General features: G+C 34.7%; 1 protein-coding gene across 1 annotated transcript; it reads left to right on the forward strand.

Moving 5' to 3' along the window:
* Window positions 1–17,346: 17,346 nt before the first annotated feature.
* LOC127872636 (uncharacterized) lies at window positions 17,347–18,547 on the forward strand. Its single transcript, XM_052415966.1, has 3 exons — window positions 17,347–17,502; window positions 17,690–17,980; window positions 18,314–18,547. The coding sequence occupies exons 1-3, from the start codon at window positions 17,347–17,349 to the stop codon at window positions 18,545–18,547; spliced, it is 681 nt and encodes a 226-aa protein (XP_052271926.1).
* Window positions 18,548–25,942: the final 7,395 nt, after the last annotated feature.

Consider the following 25,942-nt stretch of genomic DNA (forward strand, 5'->3'; position numbering starts at 1 on the left):
ATGACCAATAGTGGTATAGTTGCAACTGGCACGAATACAACGTCGCTTCTAAATGCCCGGATAGACTTCTTACAACATATGTTCTTGTTCTCTTTATCGTTGCAATACTCCTAAAACGAAAAACAAATGTGCAATGAAAAGTATGAGTATTTGCAAATGATTCTTAACAAAAACGTGACAGATGTCTTCTCCATATGCGACATATGTATAGAATAAAACAAATTCAAATCGGATGTGCATGAAAAAACGTTACTTCAATTTGATTCAAAGAAATATGTAATGCGTAGATATTGTTGTTTATGAAATGAATGCTTGACATCACACTTATGGTTGCGATCAAATGAACCTTTAAACTGTTTACACATTTGCTTAGACAATTTTGTTGTAACTGTTGTAATTGACATACGCAATTAGCACATATATGCAATTGTATACAGTCAACTTGCCGCAATTAATTGAAGATCTCTAATATATCTGTCTAGGAAATTATGTATAAAATACAGTTTATATCTTTAGTCTTTCCAATTCTAAAAAATCAAACCAAATTCATATCCGATATATTTGACCATAATTTTCCACTTCACTTGTTTTATGCAAACTATTATTTACAGTACACGTTTTTTATTAGATAAGGTATATAAAGCACGTTGGTAAATATAAGATACACAATTTTAGCGAATTTAAAGGTCATGTATATGTTATTTATAAATAACACTTTTAAATGATAATGTGCTTTATACAAACCACTTTTGAGTCACAATGCGTGAACCCTTGAAAGACCAAGTCATAAACATAGGGAATATGACATGACGTGTGCAACACCTGCAGAAGAATCTGGGACATGCGGGCAAAATTAAATTGTTAACTGCGCATGTAATAGGGTTGTCATATGTGTCGCTTCGACATGGCCTTTTTACGTGTTTGGTTAATTGACAAAATTAAAAAAAAATGTTTCAGATTCGCAAATGGTCGTTGTAGTTATGATATTTGTGGGGAAACAGTTAGACATTGTAAGCCTCTTGAAGGGTTTTCCTAGCAGTTAATAAATACTTATATGTTCATCATCTTCATTTTTTCGGCAATCTTTGCAATTTTTGAAAAAAATCATCGATCGCTTTTTGCAGTATTTTGTGCAAACTGATCCAATTGTATAAAAAAATGAAATAAACTTATAATAACATGACGATACCGCTTAAATACGATTTGAGCTATACGATATATATGTCGATACAATCGTAATAGAAATGTGAAATTTATTATGTAGCTATTAAGATGATCAGAGTACACAAACATTTAAAATAAATCAAACATTTAAAATAAATCAAGGATTTTATTGCTAACAAAATAAACCTGTCACTGGTCAAGAGAATGATCATAAGAATGAAAACCCATCCTCAAAAACTCGAGGGATATTTATTAGCAATATTGTTATACATATATTTCACCTCGTCAGAACGAATTTTATCTCCAAAAATAGCAAGGTGGGCTTATTTCAGACTGCCGAAAATACAATGTATCATATCCAAAGTACTCCCTTATTTATATTGTTGTCATTTTTAACGTACGTAATGATGGTAAATTATTATTTTTCTTCGCCTGGCGTTACTATTTTACCAAAATTAATTTAAACAGAATGCTTAACTGACATCTCGAGGTATAAATAATGTTCGGTTCGTTATGATACTGATGAGAGTCATAACGCTAGATAAAAAACTAAATGATACGGACATGAACATGCATTTCTATGGAACGCCATAGCTGTCTTACGTTGTCACATTTCTTTCTGTCTTCTTAAGAAGGTGACGTATTATGTCAAACAGTCGTGTTATCATGTTTAAATGTGATGCTGACTTGTCAAAACACAGTCCTTTTATGGCAAACCGTAGTATTATCTTGTGTAAATTTGATGTTGACTTGTCAAAATACAGTCCTATTATGTCAAACCGTCGTGAAATCTTGTCCAAATGTGGTGTTGACTTGTCAAACCGTCATGCTATCTTGTCCAAATGTGGTGTTGACTTGTCAAAACACAGTCTTATTATGTCAAACAGTCGTGTTATCTTGTCCAAATGTGGTGTTGACTTGTCAAACCGTCATGTTAACTTGTCTAAATGTGGCGTTGACTTGTCAAAAGACAGTCATATTATGTCAAACAGTCGTGTTATCATGTTCAAATGTGGTGTTGACTTGTCAAAACGCAGTCTTATTATGTCAAATAATAGTGTTATCTTGTTAAAATGTGTATTGATTTGTCGAGACACTGTCTTATTATGTCAAATTCAGTGATGTCGTTCACATCGGTGATGTGGTTCACACTTTCATGATGTTCTTTTCTATATTGTTGACCGAAATATAGCGTTGTGTAGAAATACCAAAATCCCCTTAGTTACCAAAATTCCCCGAAATCCCCCAAATTCCCCATTAATATTGATTATTTATTTAGATAGAATATTGCAAAATACACTGAAATCACTGATAAAGCAATGTTTTTATCCAAGCTTGAAAGTAAAAAACTAAAACATAAACATTATTATTGGGATTCCGAATATGAATTCATAGTGCATATTTGCACAAGCACGATCAGGTACCAAAATCTCCGCTGTAAAGACCTTCAAGTGTCAAAAAATCATATGGGGGCTTTTTTGATATTAGAAAGCAGCGGCACAGAAAAAAAAACTTAACAACAATATTCCCCTTCTTTTGAAAAAGATTGACTTGTAGCCGGGATTTCGGTTATTCTACATTCCCCCATATTTACATCTAAAAGGTTCAAAATGTCTTTTGTATGATTGGTTTTTGGCTTCGCTTGAATGTTAACTTGCAAAAAAAAAATATTAATGTCAATTATTAAACACACATGACAGCATACGTTGCCTCTTAGGGGGATTTCGGTAATTCTACATTTGCCCGCCGCGTACCGAAATCCCCAATAAATACGCCTTAAAGGGTCAATATGTCATCAGTATGATTGGGTTTTGGCATAGCATAAATGTTAATGTGCAAATAATGATATTAATATTCATTATTAAGCACTCTTGACAGCACACGTTGCCTCTTAGCGGTGATTTGGGTAATTCTACACAAGAACAAAGACGGTACCGAAATCCCCACTGTACAAACCTTCAATGGTAAAAAAAATCATTATAGTGCTTTCTTATTGTAGAAATCAGTGATACAGACAAAAAACCTATCAACAATCTCCCCTTTGGTAACTTCTGTTGAAAAAAAAGAAGACTTATAGCGGGGATTTCGGTAATGCGGTAATAAGACAAGTCAGCAGCAGATTTGGACATGATAACACGACTACATGTATTTGACATAATAAGACTGTATTTTGACAAGTCAACATCACATTTGGACAAGATAACACGACGGTTCGACAAAATAGGACTGTATTTTGACAAGTCAGCACCAGATTTAGACAAGATAACACGACTGTTTGACATAATAAGACAGTATTTTGACAAGTCAACATCACATTTGGACAAGATAGCACGACTGTTCGACATTATAGGACTGTATTTTGACAAGTCAGCACATGATTTTGACAAGATAACACGACTGTTTGACATAATAAGACTGTATTTTGACAAGTCAACATCACATTTGGACAAGATAGCACGACTGTTCGACATAATAGGACTGTATTTTGACAAGTCAGCACATGATTTTGACAAGATAACACGACTGTTTGACATAATAAGACTGTATTTTGACAAGTCAACATCACATCTGGACAAGATAACATGACTGTTTGACATAATGAAACTGTATTTTGACAAGTCAACATCACATCTGGACAAGATAACACGACGGTTCGACATAATAGGACTATATTTTGACAAGTCAGCACATGATTTTGACAAGATAGCACGACTGTTCGACATAATAGGACTGTATTTTGACAAGTCAGCACATGATTTTGACAAGATAACACGACTTTTTGACATAATAAGACTGTATTTTGACAAGTCAACATCACATCTGGACAAGATAACACGACGGTTCGACATAATAGGACTATATTTTGACAAGTCAGCACATGATTTTGACAAGATAGCACGACTGTTCGACATAATAGGACTGTATTTTGACAAGTCAGCACATGATTTTGACAGGATAACACGACTGTTTGACATAATAAGACTGTATTTTGACAAGTGTACATCACATCTGGACAAGATAACACGACGGTTCGACATAAAAGGACCGTATTTTGACAAGTCAGCACCAGATTTAGACAAGATAACACGACTTTTTGACATAATAAGACTGTATTTTGACAAGTCATCACCAGATTTAGACAAGATTACACGACGGTTTGACATAGTAGAACTGTGTTTTGACAAGTCAAAATCACATTTGGACAGGATTACTGTTTGACATAATAATACTTTGTTTTGACAAGTCAGCACTACATTTAGACAAGATAACACGACGGTTTGACATCATAAGACTGTGTTTTGACAAATCAACATCACATTTGGACAAGATAATACGACGGTTTAACATAATAAGACTGTATTTAGATAAGTCAGCACCACATTCAGACAAGATAGCATGACGGTTTGACATAATAAGACTGTGTTTTGACAAGACAACAATTAATATGGACAAGATATCACGAAGGTTTGACATAATAAGACACCTTCTAAAGAAGACAGAAAGAAATGTAACAACGTAAGACAGCTATGGCGTTCCATACATTTCAATGCAATTTTCACTTGGGTGGTACAATTGTGAATTTAGCGTCACAGCTTTTTCTGTTTGCCACGTTTCGTGATCATTGTGTTTTTCATTTAACATGAGTACGGAGAATTTTGACGAAAATCTGTGTTTTAAAGCTGACGTTGTGTCCAATAACAGTTTACCCAAAGCATTAATTGCAAACATTATCGACAAAAGTATAAAACAAGGTAGTTTAGAATACACAAACTTAATGTAGTAAATAAAATTTGCACGCGTAATAGTTTTCCATTAATATTATTACTTTTAATAACTTTTTATTATCATTTTGCTTTGTCTATTTCGCTATGAATATTATTTGTCCCTGTAACTTTCTCTATCTCTAAATTGATAGTATGTATTGTTTGTGAATTTTGTGTAAACTATGAATATGTCCAAAAAAGGAGGAGAAAAAGCATCAAAACATCAATGATCTATGGATATGCGCCTTACTTGTTAATCACAGATCGTACATTAAACCATTATCATAATTTCGCATATGTTTACGCTCTTGTCCACCAGTCATTTGCAAGCATTATGTGAGCTCATTTTTTTTTTAAACTTGCAAACCTCAAACAAATTACAAACGTTGAATGAGAAACGGTTCTTTAAGTTTTGCATGAATAAATACTTTCAGTATGAAATATATATTATAAGCATGTTAAACATCGAATCTTCATCGGATCTACTTTATACCTCGAAGGTAAGCTCACCCTTCTAGTTTTAACACATAACAGAACGTAACTCAACATTGTAGTTTGAACCCCAAACAATAGCTCAACCGCTAGTTTAAATCCCGAACAATAGCCCACCCATCTAGTTCACACAACGAACAATAGTATACCATTGTAGTTTTAACCCCGAACAATATCTCAACCGTCTAGTTTGAACCATGAACAATAGCTCACCGATCTTGTTTCAAACCAGAAGAAACTCCCCATTCAAATGTGTACTTTGGAAAATACTTTAACCGTCTGATTTAAACCCGAGCAATAGTCTACATCCCGAAAAATAGCTCACCTTTGTAGTTTGAACCCTTCTTGTTCGAACCCGAACAGTAGCCAAACCGTATAGTTTGAACCCCGGAAAATAGCTCACCCTTCCTGGTGAGCTCACCGAACAATAGCACATGCGTCTAGTTGGAAGCCGGAACAATATCTCGTTCGTATAGTTGGAACCCCGAACAATACATTGATGTTAAAACTAAAATTGTTATCGTTGTGTGTCCATATATTAAAATAAACAAGTATACATTTGTCCAGACAGTAAAATAGGGTGTGAACTTTTGTCAAATTTGATTGGTGAGCTTAAAGTCAGATAAGTTATTTTACCACATTGTTTTTCTCTTGCTCTTAAACATTTTAATGCCTTATTAACAAAACACGAACGTGCAGTAAAATGTTATGAGCAGTAAGTGCAGTGTATTATAGTGCATTCTGCCTAAAATAACGTTACAAATATATCCTCTTCACATGCCACATCTTTTTGATATACAATATAACACATTCAAAATGTTGAAGCATCAAAATCACGACTTCAACTTGACTCAATGAGACATAACATATGCAAATACTGGGTTTTGATTATACGACTGTTTGACACGACACAAAAAATTGCGAGTAAACAAACCATTAAAAAGTAAAAACGCTTTGTTTAAGAATAATGTTTTATCTGTTGTGTTGTGGTCAATATAATTTCCGTGACCAATGTATAATCCATGCGGATTCTGTCCAGGAAGTTAGGTTTTGCACATAAAGTTTCATCGAAGTCTTTGACAATTTTAATAAAGACAACAATAGGGCATAATAACAAATATAAGTGATAATATTTCAATTAAAAGAATTAACTGTGTCACTGTGCAAGAACCATTAATTTTAAACATGTAAGACATGCGGCACCTGCAACATAAGCTGGCAAAGGCGGACAAAAAAAGTTTATAATTTATTGCGTATATGAAAATGATGGCATATATGTCGCTTAAACTGGTGTTGACACCTGCTTTAGACATTATTCTTACTATTGCAAAACTAGTGTGTGTGAGTGTGTACGTTACTCTAGAGCAAAGCGGACGCGAAGGGAAGAAAGCGTGACATAATCAATTTTTTATTTTCAATTATACGCAAAAAGTGACAAATAACTTACCATACGCTTGGAAAGTAATCATTATAAGAAAAAATGGCATTATATATATACATAATTCATATCCAACTGGCCGTCATACAAATCGTTGATTAAATAGGTTCCATGTGGTTTATATTATGTCGCATCGCTTGGCATGTTCTGTACGTTATTATGCATGCACGGCTATTCATAGTAAGAAGCGAGAAACACTGAATGAAATTCATTCAGAACAGAAAAAGTTTGTTGAAGGCAATTAGTTGGCACAGATGGGTTTATGTAGGGTAATTTTAAAGACGAGAAACGCGATTTTGTTAGGTTTGCCTAGAAGAACGTCAATAAAGGTATGTTTATAATTGTATTTTTGTTTTTATAATGTACGGAATTCCGGAATCGTGTACTCCGCGTAGTGTAAATGGATCAAATTTACTTCAAAATGAGTTTCAATACAATTCTGCAACAAGTTGATATATTTTATGTTTTTTTTTAAATATAAATGTTCATATATATTGATATATTATAATACAATATATTTATGGTAACACACCGTGAAATGAAACTTACGTTTTGAGAATATGATAAAATGAAGAAAAAAACATTCTAAACAAGACTTTTGTCAAGCAATATGGTCCCCTACCGGTGAAACGCCACCATTGTCAGAATTTGTTGTTGTTGTTGCAATAGCAACCATAATTTTTGACATAGGAACAACATGAAATGACGTGCATAATCTCCATATTGCCATCTATCCATGTTTAAAGTTTCATGAAAAAATATGAAGAACTTTTTAAGTTATCGCAGGATTCATAAAAGTGTGACAGACTGACTGACTGACTGACTGACTGACTGACTGACTGACGGACACACAGAGCGCAAACCATTAGTCCCCTCCGGTTTGGGGAGATTATTATTAGCAACATATTAATGAATGATCTTTGACCTGCTCAGAACCGAATTCATTTTTCACACATATTATGGTGAACGTATTTTAGACAGCCGAAACTACTATGTATCATGTGCTAAGTAGTCCCTTATTAGTTTATACTAATTTATTTCAAACAATGCACTTTTGTTAACATAGAATTACAACAATGTTTATAATACGTACATGTTCGAATAGGATTGGAACGAAAGAGTTCTAGTCTCTTATTAAAACGGCTGTCAGTGTTGACATGCGTAATGACGGGGCAAGATTATTGTTTTTCGAAATGGCTTTTTTTTATAAAAAAAATATAATGACAACAGGATTCTTAGCTGATGTTTACAAAAAATATCAGGCTCGTTTTGATACTGCACTTAGTCATTGGGATAATTAATTTATACAATGGTACGAACTTGAACATGTGTAGACGTCTTATTAGCAGCAACTATGTATGCATTGTATGAACCAAATGTCCATGTCTTTCGTTATTGAATACCGATGGTTAAATATGGCAAACATCTATTTGCTAAGCACTACAAGCATCGATTCTTAGGCATTGAATAATTACTTTTCAAACCTTTAACATAAACAGATTCCTTAAGTATTATTTGTTGTTTGTTGGTTTTTCGATTGTTGTCGTATGCCGCTGTTTTAATCTCGGTGATATCTTTTGCTAGTACATGCACATGTGTTTTAATGTGCGTATATTGATGTTTCAAGTACATGTTATCTCGCAAGTTTCGTGTCATTTATACGCGGCGCAAGGGCCGTTCCCAGAATCGCAACCAAGCGGTTGAAGTGAGGTCCGCCGCAAGCGACATGTTTTTTGATCTCTACATCTGCATGTACCAGTATTGAAAGGGCGGCTTGGTTATCGACATGGACAGTGAAACGCGTCAACGTCTGCTGCTATTCCACAAACAAAAGTTACCGGAAGTAGCAGGTATACACTAGTCGTTTGTACGATTATCATTAATTTAAAACATTATTTACAATCTATCGTCAATACTTGGTCAATAAACAACGACGTTGATCTTTGATGCATAGTTATCAAGTAACTATCAGGTGACATGAGTGTTAAATAGTCGTTCAGCAAAAAGAATAAATGTTCAAGTGTTATTTGGCAGAAAAGCAATTTTAATACGAAATCTTCCGTTGTCGAATTCATTTTCGTAAACTGTATCATGATGTGTTATACATAAGAGTATCATTATTATAATATCGATTATAATAAAAAATGATTAATTTTAAAACAATAAGCATTTATATCAAGCATACCAATGGACGCACAGCGGTCGATAAGCAAAACTATCTATGGTCTTTTTTGATTCCTCCGCCTCGTAAATATTTGGCATTTCTAAGGATACGAAAAACTACGAAAGAGGAAAATTTTAAATATTTTAATCGACAAATAATTGTGTTTAAAAAAATATGAATCATACTTTAAATAATGTTTCAGAAAATAATATTCGGTTCCTGTTTTAATTACTCGGCTATCGGAGACGTAACATCTTTAAGTAGACCGAAACGTATATAATATTCGCCGTCCCCAAAGGTTTACCTAGCAAATATACCGCAAAAAACTTGCATAGTATTGTATGTTCATGTGCCTTGGCTACATTCTACAAGCCAGTCGCAGAATAGAAGCGCGTTTTGCACAGTAGAAGCTTTGTTGTCACAAAATACACCATCAATTACGTCACTGATCGAGTCATTGTCAGGGTCACCCTATGTTGTCAACTTTGTAAATGAACATGCAACCAAGATACTATTAACAAGTTAGTTATTAGTTTTAACATAGATAGTACTTCTCGGTTACGTTGATTGTTTAAGCATCCGAAGTAACATATTAATACAAATATACAATACATACAAAGAAGACTTTATTTTAAAGAAAATACAATCAGCGTCGAAATTATCATGTTTGTCCTAAATATAAAACTGCAGGGCAAAAATTATTGGTAATCTCGGATGTCTGATTTTCTACCCCTAACTATAATTCACGAACATCAGATTGTTCAAAGACCGATAACAATAAATTATTTAAAATTACGAAATCGGGCCAATACATTGGAATTGGCGATGCGAAGCTTTGTCGTTTAAACCGGCTTTAAGGAGCCAAAAGCGCAGACAGGGTCCACCAAGCCAACACTTGGCCAAGAATTATTCGCAAAAAGAAACAAGTGAAAATATAAATAACCTCAGCATCAACATTCAATTTAAATAATAAAACATTTCAATTAAGTTACACTGCAACTTCTTATTTGTTAAACCAGAGCAACATATATCACTAATGTCTTGATTTGTACGCAATTTTTTCCGTGGCTTTTTTTTGCCACGTCGGAACGGTTTGAGGGTTTATTCACATTTTTCAAGGCCTTTAATCTAGTATCGGCATTCTTTAACAGTATTTCAATGTCAACAGTTTTTTAATAAACACATTTATTTGGTCACATTTATGATGTAATAAATATTAAATTGCCATCGTTTTCTGAAATAAATATTTTAGGGATGTAGTAGAAAAAAAACAATTTTGTCCTCCCAGTCCTGTCATCATAATGCAAAAAAAAGACCAAAGTCGTTGTTGTTGAAAAGAACAGTGTTGACAAAATTAATAAAGACTGAGTAATTAATTTAAATACCATACTTTGAAGTTCCATTTTAACTTCTTTTGACGACGTTTAAAGATTACAGTAATGTGTTTTTGCGCAAAATTTTCGCCTTAATAAGGAAAAACATCATTTGAAAGAAATATCCATTAGGTGACACGTTTGATTGACGTTTATTACAGAGTTATATGATTTAAAAAGCAGTGCACACTATCATCATACAAAGATAAACGAAAATAAGATCTTCAAATTAAGTGAGCATGTATGTGACATTTGCGTGCAGTGCTCCCACATTATGGAAGTCGATATGAGCTAATACTATGTTTAAGTTCTTTTACGATCAAGTGTTCTCCTTATAACTTTCAATTGACTCGAATACTATGTTTGCCGCTCAATAAGGCCATAAAATAACTTCACATATATCTTCTAAATATGCAATTCAACACATTCAAACTGTTGACCATGAACATCATCGAATTGATTTAATTAAACATGACATATGTTGTTTTTTTGTTATTATATTTGCGACAGTTTGGCATGGCACTTTAGCTTGAACCTAAGATGAACCTTTAAACAGTAAACAGGTTTAGTTGGACAATGATGGTGCGTCTGTTGCCCCTTGCATTGGCCTTTCGCAAAAAAAATATAAATGAGCCGCGCTTTGTGAAATGGGGTTAAGACCATGTGTGTAAAGTGTTTTATGGTATATTTCGCTTACAGAAAGTTTCTTTTAAGCAAAATTCCAGTTAAGGCGGACTGCACAGGCTAATCTGGGACGATACTTTACGCACATGCATCACACCCCCTTTTCACAAAGCACGGCTCATATAGACGTAAACTTGTACACAATAATTGCCTTAACTAATCCACGCTGAATCTGTCTATAAAGAAATGCTTCAAATAAAGGACCATCCATTGTATTTTCAAATCTAAAAAAAGACAAATAACCATTACATATATATAATCATATTTTTCCGATACTTTCATTTTGTACAAACCATTTTACTATGTAATCGTTTCTAATTAGATATGCAAATCTACAAAATCATTTTGATTAATATTTGATGCACTGTTTCAGCGCGTGTGAACTCCCGAAAAAGACTAAATTCATTTTTAGTTGGGGTCAATTTTATGAAATTAATAAATAACAAATATTATTGATAATATGTAAAATACAAGCTAAACCTGTGGGCAAGAACCCTTAAATGACTGAAAATATTATATGACGTCTACAACCCCTTGCATCAGAAGCTGGGAAATGCGGGCGCATGCAAATATTATATAGTTTACTGCGCATATAAAAGTGAGGTCATATGTGTCGCATTAATTAGCGATGAAACCTGCTTAAACATTGTAATAAATATTACAAGCAACTATTTATTGTGTGTGGGTACATTATTCTGAACAAAAGCAAATGCGAACTGAAAAAGGCGTGGAATTATCTATTTTTATTTTCAATTTCACGCAAATATGATATAACTTGTCACAATGGTCATCATAACAGATGCCACATATATTGTTACCAATGCGTTTTCCACACAACACGTTCGACAAAGATGATGCACGTGTTTAATGTCTCATGGCTTTCTGGTGTTATTGTACGAACACTCATGAATGCATGTATATGTGTAATATTTAACGAGCACTGTGAATAAGCTGCAATCAGGACGGACCAAGGTTGTTGAAAGCAGAGGGTTTTATTTAAACTAAGGCCAGAATTTTTTAATTAAATGATTTTCGGACCCGCCGACTCCAATTTTTGACGAAACCAAAAAAAAAAATCTCGATTTTTTCGGATGCCAAAAGGTGGCTTTTAAACACGAAACGCTTGCCGGATTTTAGAAAAATTTCAAATGAGTTATAAATCATCATATTATAAACCCAGTTTTAATTACCCACATGAATACGTGAACATCCTTCATCATGTACATGTGCTGGAATTTACCAAAAGCTTCGCCATCATTGTTTGTTCAAGAACGCTTTGTACAACGCTTTCATCAGCAAAGTCTGCTAATTTCCCAATAATTATGCAACCGTCAAATGAAATCCTGAATGGAATCGATTTGTAAGTAAATATTTTATTATTTCTTCACAATTTTATAAAATTGATAGTATTCAAATGACTAAAAATTATTATGAAAGCAATAAGAAAAGAACGATTTTAATTTAACAGGTGCTCGAAATGCGTAACCCATTTACGCCTATCAACTTTAAATCTTCCATATTTTACGCACAAAATCGGTCATATTTTAGAGAATAAAATTTTATGTGTTGTTTAATGCAGTTGTATTGAATAATTTGTGCATATAATATGTGTTTTTTCGTTATTTTCAATGGGTACGAAATGGGTACGAAATTTCGGTTTTGTTTCGAACTGGTTCGTACCAAAAGTTCAAAAATCGAAAAATCTAGTTTTTAAAACGATTTCAAGCCATGAATGCCCAAATAAAAAAGTCAAGTTTATGGAGTTTATTATCGGATTAACGGCTCCTTTATGCCATTGAACTATCAATTATGTTATCCTGGGATAAACTGTCACGAAGATCAATAATTATAACGATTATTAGGGACGCTATTTCTTTAATCAATACCATGACAACAACACTTGTTAACTTGTTTCAACAGGCATTTGTGAGCATTTATGTTTAACTGTTCCATTATTATAATGTTCTGGGAACGATATATTTTAGTTAAGATACCAACTATTTCTGAAATCAAAAGTAGGTCTTTCCTTCGATGTACTATATTTCGGATATGTTAAAATTCGGACATATAAAGATAGTGATATTTATGTGTTGATTTGGTGTATGTAGTTTGTAAAAATATGTTTTGTGTTATTTCAGACAACAAGAATGGATGGTGGCAATTATCCTGGGCCTTTTTGTCAAGAAAAAGATGTGAAAAATATTCATTTAATTAAACCTGGAAATCGACCACCACAGCTAACAGAAAACCTTTTTACAATAGGTGTTGTTTTAGAATTTGTAAAATTTGATAATAAACAGAAGTTTATGTTTATCATATCCAAATGACCAAATGTAACTGATTAACAATTTGAATTGAGATGCTTTATTTTCTGATGTTGGATTTATTTTTTCTTTCAGGTGATGTATATTTGTGTGATTCTAATTGGTTGTAATAAATAATTCTAAAACATTTATGCAGCATACTGTTACATTATTGTTAACGTTATTATATAATGTTGGTTATCTGGTTTATCAAGTGGAAAACAATCTTATTTATATAAAAATAAAGCTTATTAAGACTTATGAAGGTACTTGTTATTATTTATGTATTAGCATACTTCTCAAAGTAATAAAAATATAGTCAATGCCTTTATTCATTAATGTCGTAAGGTTCCTTAAATGATTGTCCTTATTAATAAAGTTGGAATTACCTGCGGTTTTCATACCGCGATAAAGTGGCGACAACTTTTTTTGGGCCAGTTCCACGCACGAAGTTCGCAAAACGCACATGTACTATGACCAAAATGCTCAGCAAAAAAAAAATCACCAACAAGTTTATTATGGACAAGTGAAAAAATTGCAAACCTTTTGAACCAGTTAAGATAATTTTAAAATTCAAACAAATTTAAAAACTGCACATCAAGACCTACAGTCTGATTATGATCATTTTGCACATCAACATGTTTGAAAACAACCAGTGTTGTTGCTTATTAAAAGAACTTCATACCATAACATTTTTAAAATGAGTGCATATATGGTCACCCATCTTTTTTTTTCTTTTTTTTTCCGTCCTCCTACCAGACACTTTTAGAAAAAAATCCGAAAATCATTTAAACCTTCAACCTTTAGTTTTGCAAACCAAACAAACTTGTTTGATATGTTTTTGTTTTTTTTAATTTAAATGATGTTCTACTCATGCCATCATTTTCTTATATTGATTATCTTTACTTTGAACAAGACAAGACGCACGTTTTATGCGATATGTTAACAGGAGAATACATCTAGAAAATAATTAAAGTAAGACATTTTACGCCTTATTACGGGTTTTAAATAGAAATGAATGAACTAGCTATATTTGTTATTTATTTAAATTGGTTTGTTTCGATAATATTCGGAATTGATAAAACTGATCTTTCACCAGGTGTTGCAAGTTGATCAAATTAACTACAAAGAGCTACAATACTATGTTTGCAACATGGTGATACCGTTTCTATAGGAGTTCGTATTAGTTTAAACCTATTTATTTTAGCTCGATTGCATAGAAAGTAATTCCTACTTATTTGAAATGCTCTCGAGTCCGTTTCCTGGGCCTAGAACCAGTACTTGGTGTCTATATGGGAGATCGAAAGAACGCTCCCACAGCGGGGATCGAACCCGTGACCTCCCGGTCGCAAGGCGGACACCATATCCATTACACCACGGCGACCTCGTAGGAGTTCGTATTATAAACACGTGCATATAATATAGAATAATGAAATGTATTTTAAAACATTGAATATGGCCACAAAGTACACATACATTTACATAAATCATGGAATTTATTGCTAAGAAGATAAAAATGTCCTTGATAACCCACCGATACAAGACATTGACCGTTATAGAGAACGATCAAATGCAAATATGTATTAAAAACAAAGCAATAATTATATTTGACCTGGTCAGAACAGAATTTAATCTGCAAAAATGTGAACGCAATTTAGACAGCCGAAACTACTATGTATCATGTCCTAAGAAGTCACTTATTAAATCGGCTGTCAATGTTGACATGCGTAATGATAGGAAATGCTTATATTTTCTTCGCATGTCGTTATTTTTATAACAACAATAATGACAAGAAGAGGCATAACTTACATCTCGCGTTTTAAAGAATGCCTTTTTCGTTTTTGCAATGAATGAGTAATTAAGATAGTTATTTAAGCAAATGATACGCTCAGAAAACTGCGTGTTAACGCAATGCAAACGTTTAATAAGAAGTGATTCTTTAGGCATTGCATTAGTCAAATCTTTTATTTTTGAATACCAATGGTAAAATATACCATACATCTATTATTTAAGCACTCCAAACAACGATTCTAAGGCATTGAATAAATATTTTAAATAACTATTACATACACAGACTCTCTATGTTGTTTTTGTTGTCGATTGATTTTCAGACTCCTTTCATATAACGCCTTTTCAGTTTGGGGTGTCATATTTTAGTAGTCAATCATGCCTTGATGTATTTTATGTTCGTATATTGGTCCTTCCTTCAAACACATGTTAGACAAGGAATCGCGCAAGTTTCGTTATGCATAAGGGTCGCCGCAAGCGACATGTGTTCTTTGACCGATAACACATCAACCACTCCACAAACCCGTCTTTTCAAATTTATTACAACAGGAATTATACAAATCTATTAATACCAGGTAATTGGTAACTGATTCACCAGAAAAATATACCAACGAATTTACCAAAAAAGGAAAAATCGATTTATACCAGTTAGCACTTTTGTGGAAACTATCTTACGGGAAGTCCGGCCGATCTTTCACGGTCAGAAGTTACACCCAGTTTCTATGATTAGAATTTAAGCTGCGCGCAGAGCCGTATTTTTCTGTCTCGCTTTACAGGTATGATTCTTATAATTATTTACATTTTGGATATTCATTTGTTGTTTGTATTATTTGACTTAGTGCGGTAATATATAGTTAATAACTGATGTTAGTTGTATTTGGATTTAAGTGCTATAATTAATAGCATCATATTGTTAACTCTAACTACAGGATTATTCGAAATTAAATTGAACTGCCTTGGCAAGATCGTTGGTTTTGAATTAATATCATCAAACTATCAGGCAACGAATAAAATAAACATCAAGATATCCTAAAATATCCAAAAGATCCCGAGTAAGAAATAAAATATAATCGGTAGTAAATAGGACTGATTATACTAAACAGACATCTTGCATTAATAAGCATGTCGGTTTAGTTTTGATACTACACCCAGTCATACAACTAGTTATTTTACTAAATGATTCGAACTTAAAAATGCGTTTCAACGCAAGTTTTACATTTGTAGAAAAACTATGAATTGTGCGACACAGCTGATTTTGTCTGACACGGTGTATGCTTAACACTTTACCCCTTAGATATGTATTTTCGCGTATTAGTAGTCCCTTAGAAAGTTAAATTTAATTAAAGACCATTCTTACTAGATTCAAATTTTAAGGCTTCATTTCCAACCCTTAGATACTGATGAACAGCAAACAGCATAAAACCCGAACATACTTTTTTAGTAAGCTATGCAAACGGCCAGAAAGCATCCATGAATCAATGATCACTTTTTACTACAGACCGAAGTAGAAAAAGGATCATAATAATGCCTATTGATACGCGGTTTTCAATCATTCATTTGCAAGCATTACACCCGTCGATTATTTAAGACTTGCAAAACTCGAAGAATTGCAAGCGTCGAACTAGAGGCGATTTTTTTTAAAGTATTTCAGTATTGAATATCTACTGTTAAATGATAGTGTATATAAATTCCTTAAGCAGTCAAAACAAAGTATTATTTGTTGTTCTTTTTATCTTCAGTCTGTCGATGTTTCATTAGGGTGATATATTTTGCTAGTCTATGCCTCAGTGTTTTTCATGTTCAGATATTGATCGTTCAGGTACTTCACTAACAAAACCATCAATTGTCTCATTGATCCCTCCGTAAAGCAAGTGTTTTACATTTCTTAGGGTTAGATAAACTACCTCCATCTGAAAATGAATATTACATGAAACCACGCATAATTGTGTTTAATGAGAAAACTCTGCTCTGGGAAAATGAGAAACCCTGCTCTGGGAAAATGAGAAAACCCTGCTCTGGGAAAATGAGAAAACCCTGCTCTGGGAAAACGAAAAACTCTGCTCTGGAAAAGGAGAAAACCCTGCTCTGGGAAAACAAGAAAACTCTGCTCTGGGAAAACGGAAAAAATCTGCTCTAGGAAAAAGAGAAAACTCTGCTCTGGGACAGTGAGATAACTATGCTATGGGAAAGTGAGATAACTCTGCTATGGGAAGGTGAGAAAGCCCTGCTCTGGCAAAACGAGAAGACTCTGCTCTGGAAAAGGAGAAAACTCTGCTCTGAAAAAAGGAGAAAACTCTGCTCTGAAAAAAGGAGAAAACTCTGCTCTGGGAAAGTGAGATAACTCTGCTATGGGAAGGTGGAAAAGCCCTGCTCTGGAAAAGTAGTAAACTCTGCTCTTGGAAAAGGAGAAAACTCTGCTCTTGGAAAAGGAGAAAACTCTGCTCTGGGAAAAGGAGAAAACTCAGCTCTGGAAAAACAAGAAAACTCTGCTCTGGGAAAACGGAAAAAATCTGCTCTAGGAAAAAGAGAAAACTCTGCTCTGGGACAGTGAGATAACTATGCCATGGGAAAGTGAGATAACTCTGCTATGGGACGGTGAGAAAACTCTGCTCTGGAAAAGGAGAAAACTCTGCTCTGGGAAAAGGAGAAAACATCTGCTCTGGGAAAAGGAGAAAACTCTGCTCTGGGAAAGTGAGATAACTCTGCTATGGGAAGGTGAGAAAGCCCTGCTCTGGCAAAACGAGAAAACTCTGCTTTGGAAAAGGAGAAAACTCTGCTCTGGGAAAAGGAGAAAACTCTGCTCTGGGAAAGTGAGATAACTCTGCTATGGGAAGGTGAGAAAGCCCTGCTCAGAAAAAGGAGAAAACTCTGCTCTGGGAAAAGGAGAAAACTCTGCTCTGGAAAAGGAGAAAACTCTGCTCTGAGAAAAGGAAAAAACTATGCTCTGGGAAAAGGAGAAAACTCCGCTCTGGGAAAGTGAGATAACTCTGCTATGGGACAGTGAGAAAACTCTGCTCTGGAAAAGGAGAAAACTCTGCTCTGGGAAAAGGAGAAAACTCAGCTCTAGAAAGTGAGAAAACTCTGCTATGGGAAGGTGAGAAAGCCCTGCACTGGCAAAACGAGAAAACTCTGCTCTGGAAAAGGAGAAAACTCTGCCTTTGGAAACGGAGAAAACTCTGCTCTGGGAAAAGGAGAAAACTCAGCTCTGGAACAGTGAGATAACTCTGCTATGGGAAAGTGAGATAACTGTGCTACGGGAAAGTGAGAAAGCCCTGCTCTGGCAAAACAAGATAACAATGCTCTGGGAAAAGGAGAAAACTCTGCTTTTGGAAAAGAAGAAAACTCAGCTCAAGGAAAATGAGAAAACCCTGCTCTGAGAAAACACTGGAAGTTGTTGTCCTGCATCCAACGTTAGGAAACAAACACGCAAACAAGTATTTGTTGTAATCGGTCAATGATCGTTTTTATTTCATGAGTGCAAAGAGTAGTGTATAAGTTAATATCACCACATTTGAAATACGTATTCTATGACAGGTCCACAACACAAACAAACAAGCAAAAGAATTTAACTAGAGTCACCGCCGGGAGAGTTGAATGGGTTATACAACAATGTCAATGAATTAAATCTTGTACCGAAATGCATTAAAATTATTTTCAATTTTTGTCAGCAGTTTGACAACAAACTTAAAATAATAATTTTGTCACATTTATAACATAACTAAAATTAAATTGCCATCGTTTTCCGTAATAAATCATATATTTTATGAAGGCACTTCAAATAAATAAACATTTCTGTCCTCCCAGTCTTGTAATGATCATACAAATAAGTCAGATAGTCGCTTTTGTTTTAATTTATGGTGTTTGAAGTCATATATTTGTTTTCTTTTACGACTTTTATAGCCAAGAGTAATGTGTGTGTACGCAAAACGTTCAGCTTTATGAAGACAAAAATGTTTCAATAGCATATCCATTGGGGGAAACGTTAAAGCTATGTTTATTGGAGAGATATTTAATTTAAACAGCTGGTCACTTTTATCGTCATGCACAGATTAACGACAATGTGTTCTTTAAAATTAAGTAAGTACGTATGTGACATTTGCGAGCGGTGCTCCCACATTATATAACACGCTCTGCAATAACACCAGCATTATTTTTAATAATGTAACGATCAAAAGTGTTCTCGTTACAACTGCAAACTGACACGAATACTATCTTCGCTGCCCAATGTTTATGACAATATTAATGCATAATGCTTAACGGAAGATAACAGGTTTCTCTTAAAGTAAACTTTTTTGGCGAAGTTATAGATTGAAATTTAAGCTGGTTGATACATAGTATAAGCATTTTAACATTCCTTGTAATCATATGTTTGTATAATTTGTGTCACCTGTTATTTGGGTATGTGGTATTGCGTAGTCATTCGCTTATTAAATCAAGACACGCGTTATTTAAAAATAGATGCTAGTAGACGCTAGTTTAAACGAACATCAATTAACTGTGGTAACCCAACATAATTTCTTTTTATATATTGGACAAAGAGTCAACCGGGCATTCGAACAACTCTCCGATCGACCGACAAATTTGATTGATTAAAACAAAACTTCGTCCGCGATTTTAAAACACCGGACAACAACTTTATTTGAGTTTCGGAAAAGACCTCACCCGTCGAATTTGAGGATGGCATTCAAAAGCTTACCTGCGATTCCTCTACCTCGGACGAGCGTTCATTTTGAGATAAAGACAAGACAAACTTCTGGCTTTAACCCCGAACAATTGCTCATCCTTTTAATATGAAACCAGAATAATATCGCATCCGATTAAAAATCAAAGTACTGACAGTACTGGTGTGACGATGCTTTTGAAGAGGATGGATATAAAAGCATCAATTTAAGTAGATCTACATCATCACAGTTGTGTTTGTGGGTACGAAAAAAAAATTTGGAACGAAAATTGTGGGTACGAAAAAAATTCGGTTACCAAAAAAATTAAAGTACGAACAAAATTGGGTACGAAAACAAAAATTGGGTATGAAAAAAATTAGGTACGAAAAAAATTTGGTACGGAAAAAATTGGGGGTACGGGGGCGTAGTACCCCTGGGGAACTTGACCCACAATCGCACATTCTTGGCCCTTTCCGTCAAACATCGGATAAGTACCTTGAAGCCTATAGTATGAATACACATTTATGGCGTACCATTTGGGTCGAAAGTCAACAAGACCAAGCAGCTAAAAAGAGAACTGTACTTTTACGTACAATATGTATGTCGAAGTATTTTTTTTGTATTTCGACGTACAAAATTGTTATTCGACGTTCAGTTTTTACTGACCCTTGAGTGTAAGCCAATCAGAGGACGCCTTACATCTGTTGTTTTTATAGATATTTGACAATGAACATTATTATTATTATTATTATGCCCCACTTCAAAAGAGAGGGGTTAGATTGTTTTGCACATGTCGATCGGTCCGTCAGTTTGTCGGTTAGTCGGTCGGTCAGTCCACCAGAGGGTTTTCGGATGATAACTCAAGAACGCTTACGCTTAGGATCATGAAACTTTATAGGTGCATTGATCATCACTTGCAGATGACCCCTATTGATTTTTTTGGTCACTAGGTCTAAGGTCAAGGTCACAGTGACTCGAAATAGTAAAATGGTTTCCGGATGATAACTCAAGAATGCTGAGGCCAAGGATCATGAAACTTCATAGGTAAAGGTCACAGTGACTCGAAACAGTAAAATGGTTTTCGGATGATAACTCAAGAATGCTAACGCCTAGGAATGGTTTCCGGATGATAACTCAAGAATACTTACACCTAGGATCATGAAACGTCAAAGGTACATTGATAATGACTGGCAGATGACCCCTATTGATTTTCATGACACTAGATCAAAGGTCAAGGTCACAGTGACTCGAAATAGTAAAGTAGTTTCTGGATGATAACTCAAGATTGCTTACGCCTAGGATCATGAAACTGCATAGGTACATTGATTATGACTGGCAGATGACCCCTATTAATTTTCAGGTCACTAGGTCAAAGGTCAAGGTCACATTGACAAACAAGAAATGTGTTTGTCAGAAACACTATGTCCCCTTCTGCGCCGCTTTGATTTAGTTTTTTTGAAAGTTGACCTTGAAGGATGACCTTGACCTTTAACCACTCAAAATGTGCAGCTCCGTGAGATACACATGCATGCCAAATATGAAGTTGCTATCTTCAATATGGCAAAAGTTATTGCAAAATTTTAAAGTTGGCACAAACAGACCAACGGACAGACAGACAGGGCAAAAGCAATATGTCCCCACTACAGTGGTGGGGGACATAGAAACGTATTCACACAATGGCTGCAACTACAACTGACAGACTGTATGGGGAGGGGCATGCATGTTTTACACACTGCCCTTGTTATTTATACCAAATTATGCGACTATCGACCGCTAACTAATAGATATTGAGCGTATTTATTGAGCATTATTATAATTATTTATACCAAAGTATGCGACTATCGACCGTTAACTCATATATAGTGTGTGTATTTATTGACCTGGCGTGGCGGAATTAACCTCTGACTTATGCAAATAATGGTTAGCACAAAATACAACCAAACCAGGGAGTTTATTATACATTTTAAATGCCGTAATCGTTTGGTTACCGTTGGGAATTTCCTACACAGTAATGCGCTGGACCGTGATATTCCGCCCCGCATGGTCAATAAATACTCACAATATGCTTTATAATTTTAATTTTAAAAAGGTTACCTTGAATATTCTTCAAATGGGTATTTAATCTAGTTCAATCCTTTCAATACTTGAAACTTCCTCGTATTTTTTTTTCAATTTTGATATTTATATTTTTTTGTCATCAATTAAAAAAGAGATTTTAAACATTTAATATGAAATCTGAAGAAAAAGCGGCTCTTGAGACAAGGTTTTTGATCGGCTGTTAAGAAAATTTGTACGTTGAAGTACAAATTGTACTTTGACGTACAAATATATACTTTGAAGTGTATTTCATTTGGCAGTGGCTAGTAGTACGGCCCCGTACGGCTAGACAAGAGGCTAGCTGTATGGCCTCGTACGGGTAGACAAGAGGCTAGCCGTACGGCTCTGTTCGTATAGTCTTTCCACATTTGTATGTTTTTGAAAAATCTTTAATGACATCATCTGACCATGCATGTCCTAGATTTCAAAATAAAGGCTCTGGTCTGACACATCGGTAACATTACCCTTACAGAAATGAAAAGGTTGCCGCTATGTAGCGGCAATGTTTCGGCTACAAAGCCGCTACCACTTTTTGAAGCCACAACTACAAGCCAGAAAGTAGCCAATAGTAGCCGCTAGCGGCTACCTTGTGGCAATCTAATGGCTAGTAGTGGCCGCTAGCGGCTCTTAAAGCCACTAGCGGCTCATAGTAGCCTCTAGCGGCTCATAGTAGCCAGATGCTGGCCAGAACATTTTCTTATATAAAAAAGTGCAATTATGAGCCAGATGGTAGCCACAACCAATACTTTAATATTAATCTTGAAAACACAAAAGTCTTATAGTAGCCACAAGTGGCTCTTAGTAGCCAGAAGGTAGGCACAATTGTAGAATGAAATCATATTTTTTATGATGTCATGACATCACTGATGATGTCATCAGACAAAAATCAAAATAGCTGAAGAATCTGACAAACAAAAAGAAGTTACTGGGAAAGAGTTAAAGTCATTGTAAGTAAGCTGTGGTGGTTATTACAGTTTCAATTGGTGTATATTAATGAAAAAACATGGATTTGGAAATAAAAACCTGAATTATTGAAATATTAAATATGATTATTCATACCCAAAAAAAGGATGTCAAGTTTTAACACTGAAATTTTTCTTTAAAATTTGATTAGGCTAAAAACAATGTGTTGAAGGTTTGTATCTATACTTATTTATTATAAGATAATTTATTTTTACATTTCAATTGTTGTTGCTTTTAAACAAAAGCAGTAAAATTACATGTATCAGAGCAAGATTAATTTTATCTCTGGATTATTTCAAAAGGTTGTCATTATGTTTTAATTCTAGCTGTTGGGCTGGCCATTTGTCAAGTCAACATTAAAGACAAAAGCAATCCATATATATTATTTCTGAAGAGGGTTTCTGATAAAAAAAAAAAAAATAATGTTGCAGTTTTACAGATTTGCCCCACTTTCCTCAGGACAGGTGTCCTAAATGGTCAATTTTTTTTTGAACATTTGTCCTAAATCATGAAAAAACTTTCAGACAGCATGTTATTGTAAAGTTAATAAACTAGTCAAAACTAAATCCAATTACATTTTACTTCAAATAATTAACACTTTATAACTATAGACTTTTAGGAAGTTTTTTAGTAGAAAATGCATTGGTTTGCAATGTATAATATGGTATTGTAGGTTAATATAAGTTAATGGCTGTCAAGGATTGCAATCATTACACTCTGGAACAGCAGACGATTTATTTCATAAATCTTGCGGCTAGAGCAGAGCCAAAACTAGCAGCGGCAACCGAGCCGCAACTAGTAGCCAGAAAGCTCATTTGCATACGAAAAACAACCTTGCGGCTACAAAGCGGCAACTAGTAGCGGCAACCGAGCCGCAATTAGTAGCCAGAGCAGAGCAAGAACTAGCAGCCGCAACATAGCCAGAACTAGTAGCAGCAACCGAGCCGCAGCTAGTAGCCAGAAAGCTCATTTCATACGAAAAACGGACATGCGGCTACAAAGCCGTAACTAGTAGCGGCTACTGAGCCGCAACATTGCGGCAACTGAGCCGCTAATAATTGCCGCAGGGCCTAAAGTTTCGTAAGGGTTAACATTAAACTGTTACCAGTCTTCCGAAATTAATTTTTATTGAACTATGTGATGAAATCTAAATCGGGCACTGATTTATCTTGTTTAAAAACAGTCATAGATTAGTTACTAGTGTGGTCTCTCGGTAATGACCCATTTTTGCTTACTTGTCTCAACCTTAAAACTTTTCACATTTCTATAATCTCAGCAAATCTGGATTTAGGGGATCTTCAATGGTACATTTACACTTTAGCTCTGTCACAAGATTGCTGGTAAAGTCAAGTCACATATTTCAATCTAGGCCATGTCAAACTCAAAGTGTCAAAGACAAATGAAAGATGCGTTCATTAATTATTGTCCCATTGTTTACTACTGCTGTGAGTTTTTATATAATATAACTGATGACCATCATGTCATTGTTGGAGAAAATTCACATTATCTTAGTATATCAGGTTGAGCAGTTTTTTAGATAACAAAGTTGGCTTATTTTCAATGTCACTTCTGGGGATCAAACCGCAGCACAACCTTCTGAAATCAAAGACGACACTCTACCACTAGGCTTTTAGGAAGATATGTGAAATGTTTCGATCTCTCGTCAGAGCAACCAAACCGAAAATTTAATCAATTATTGCAGACTCGGTATTATTGAGTCAGTTCATGAGAGATAATGGAAGATGCAACATCTCTCACGCCCCCGGGCATCGCCTTAAGCAGTATTCACTTCTCAGCACGAAAGTGCTGGAGTCATTGATACCAAGGGACCAGAAAAAAACACTTGATTAATGTTCGAAATAAAATCATTTGATTAATGACAACACTATTATTTGAGCCAGGTCACAGGAAAAGGACAGTCTAATCGGTATCCAATTAAACTATTTGTTATTGTCAGAAAACCGCTTTTAAGCAAACAACTTTCAAGCGACTGCAGGCTGATCTAGATCCAAACTGGCCACAATCACCTTAATGTCTCTTTTACTGTGACACAGTTCATTTGACTTTAAAATGATATCAAATACTAAAATAGAAAGAAGAAATAATACAAACCAGTAATTTGAACAAAGTAAAGACTTTGTAATCAATGTTTTCAGGACAGCTTGGTGTCGAAGTTGGTGATATGCAAATCCCATGTGATATGTTGATATCGGATATCATAGTCATTCAATAAGTCGCAAAATGCTCGAATACAATTTCCAAAGCAAAATGTTACTTAAATTGATAGCTAAAAATACCCATTTTGCTGTGTCCAGCTGTCAAGTCTTCAGATCTTAAATTAAGTTCTGCATTCACATCGAATATATCCTTCGAATTCAATCAATTGTTGACATTAGCGGAGATTTAGTTAATAAATAACTCATATATCCTAAATGACACTTTCTAAATAGCCAAAAAAAGCCGATGTACGCTGTAAGAAAGTTTTGAAACGAAATTGAACATTCTCTCATGGACGCGGCCATTGTTGTCGACACGAACGACAACTCTGCTGGAGAATGTGGGTCGCACTAAAACGCGGACCAATCTGAGGACGATATAGATTATAAATCATAATCTAAATCGTCCGCAGACTAGTCCGCGTTTTAGTATCTGCCGGAGATGTTATCAATGCTAATGAGCGAGGTATGCCGATTAGAAAAACTGCGCTCAATCGGACTGGCTCGGTCTTTTACATAGCTTGCCATTGTGAAGAATTTTTTCATGGTATGTTTACCTTGACTCGCTGCTGAAAGCAGCATCGTCAAAAAACGACTTAATGTTTTCGTCGCATGTGGTTAAAATTAGCTGGTAATCATGTGTATAGGCAGTAATATCTTGAGCTAGCTTTCTGCGAATTTGACAGGTGAGCTCATGTCCGGCAGTGCTTTTTTTCAAATAATTTTTCTTCTGCTCTAAAGCATTGCAACTCTTTATATGCATACTAAAATGCAGTAGAAAGTGTGGGTTTTAACTCATAACGCCTTAAAATAACGTAACAAATATCTTCTAAAT

This window comes from Dreissena polymorpha, chromosome 3 (assembly GCF_020536995.1).
Source record: "Dreissena polymorpha isolate Duluth1 chromosome 3, UMN_Dpol_1.0, whole genome shotgun sequence".
NCBI classification, from domain to species: domain Eukaryota; kingdom Metazoa; phylum Mollusca; class Bivalvia; order Myida; family Dreissenidae; genus Dreissena; species Dreissena polymorpha.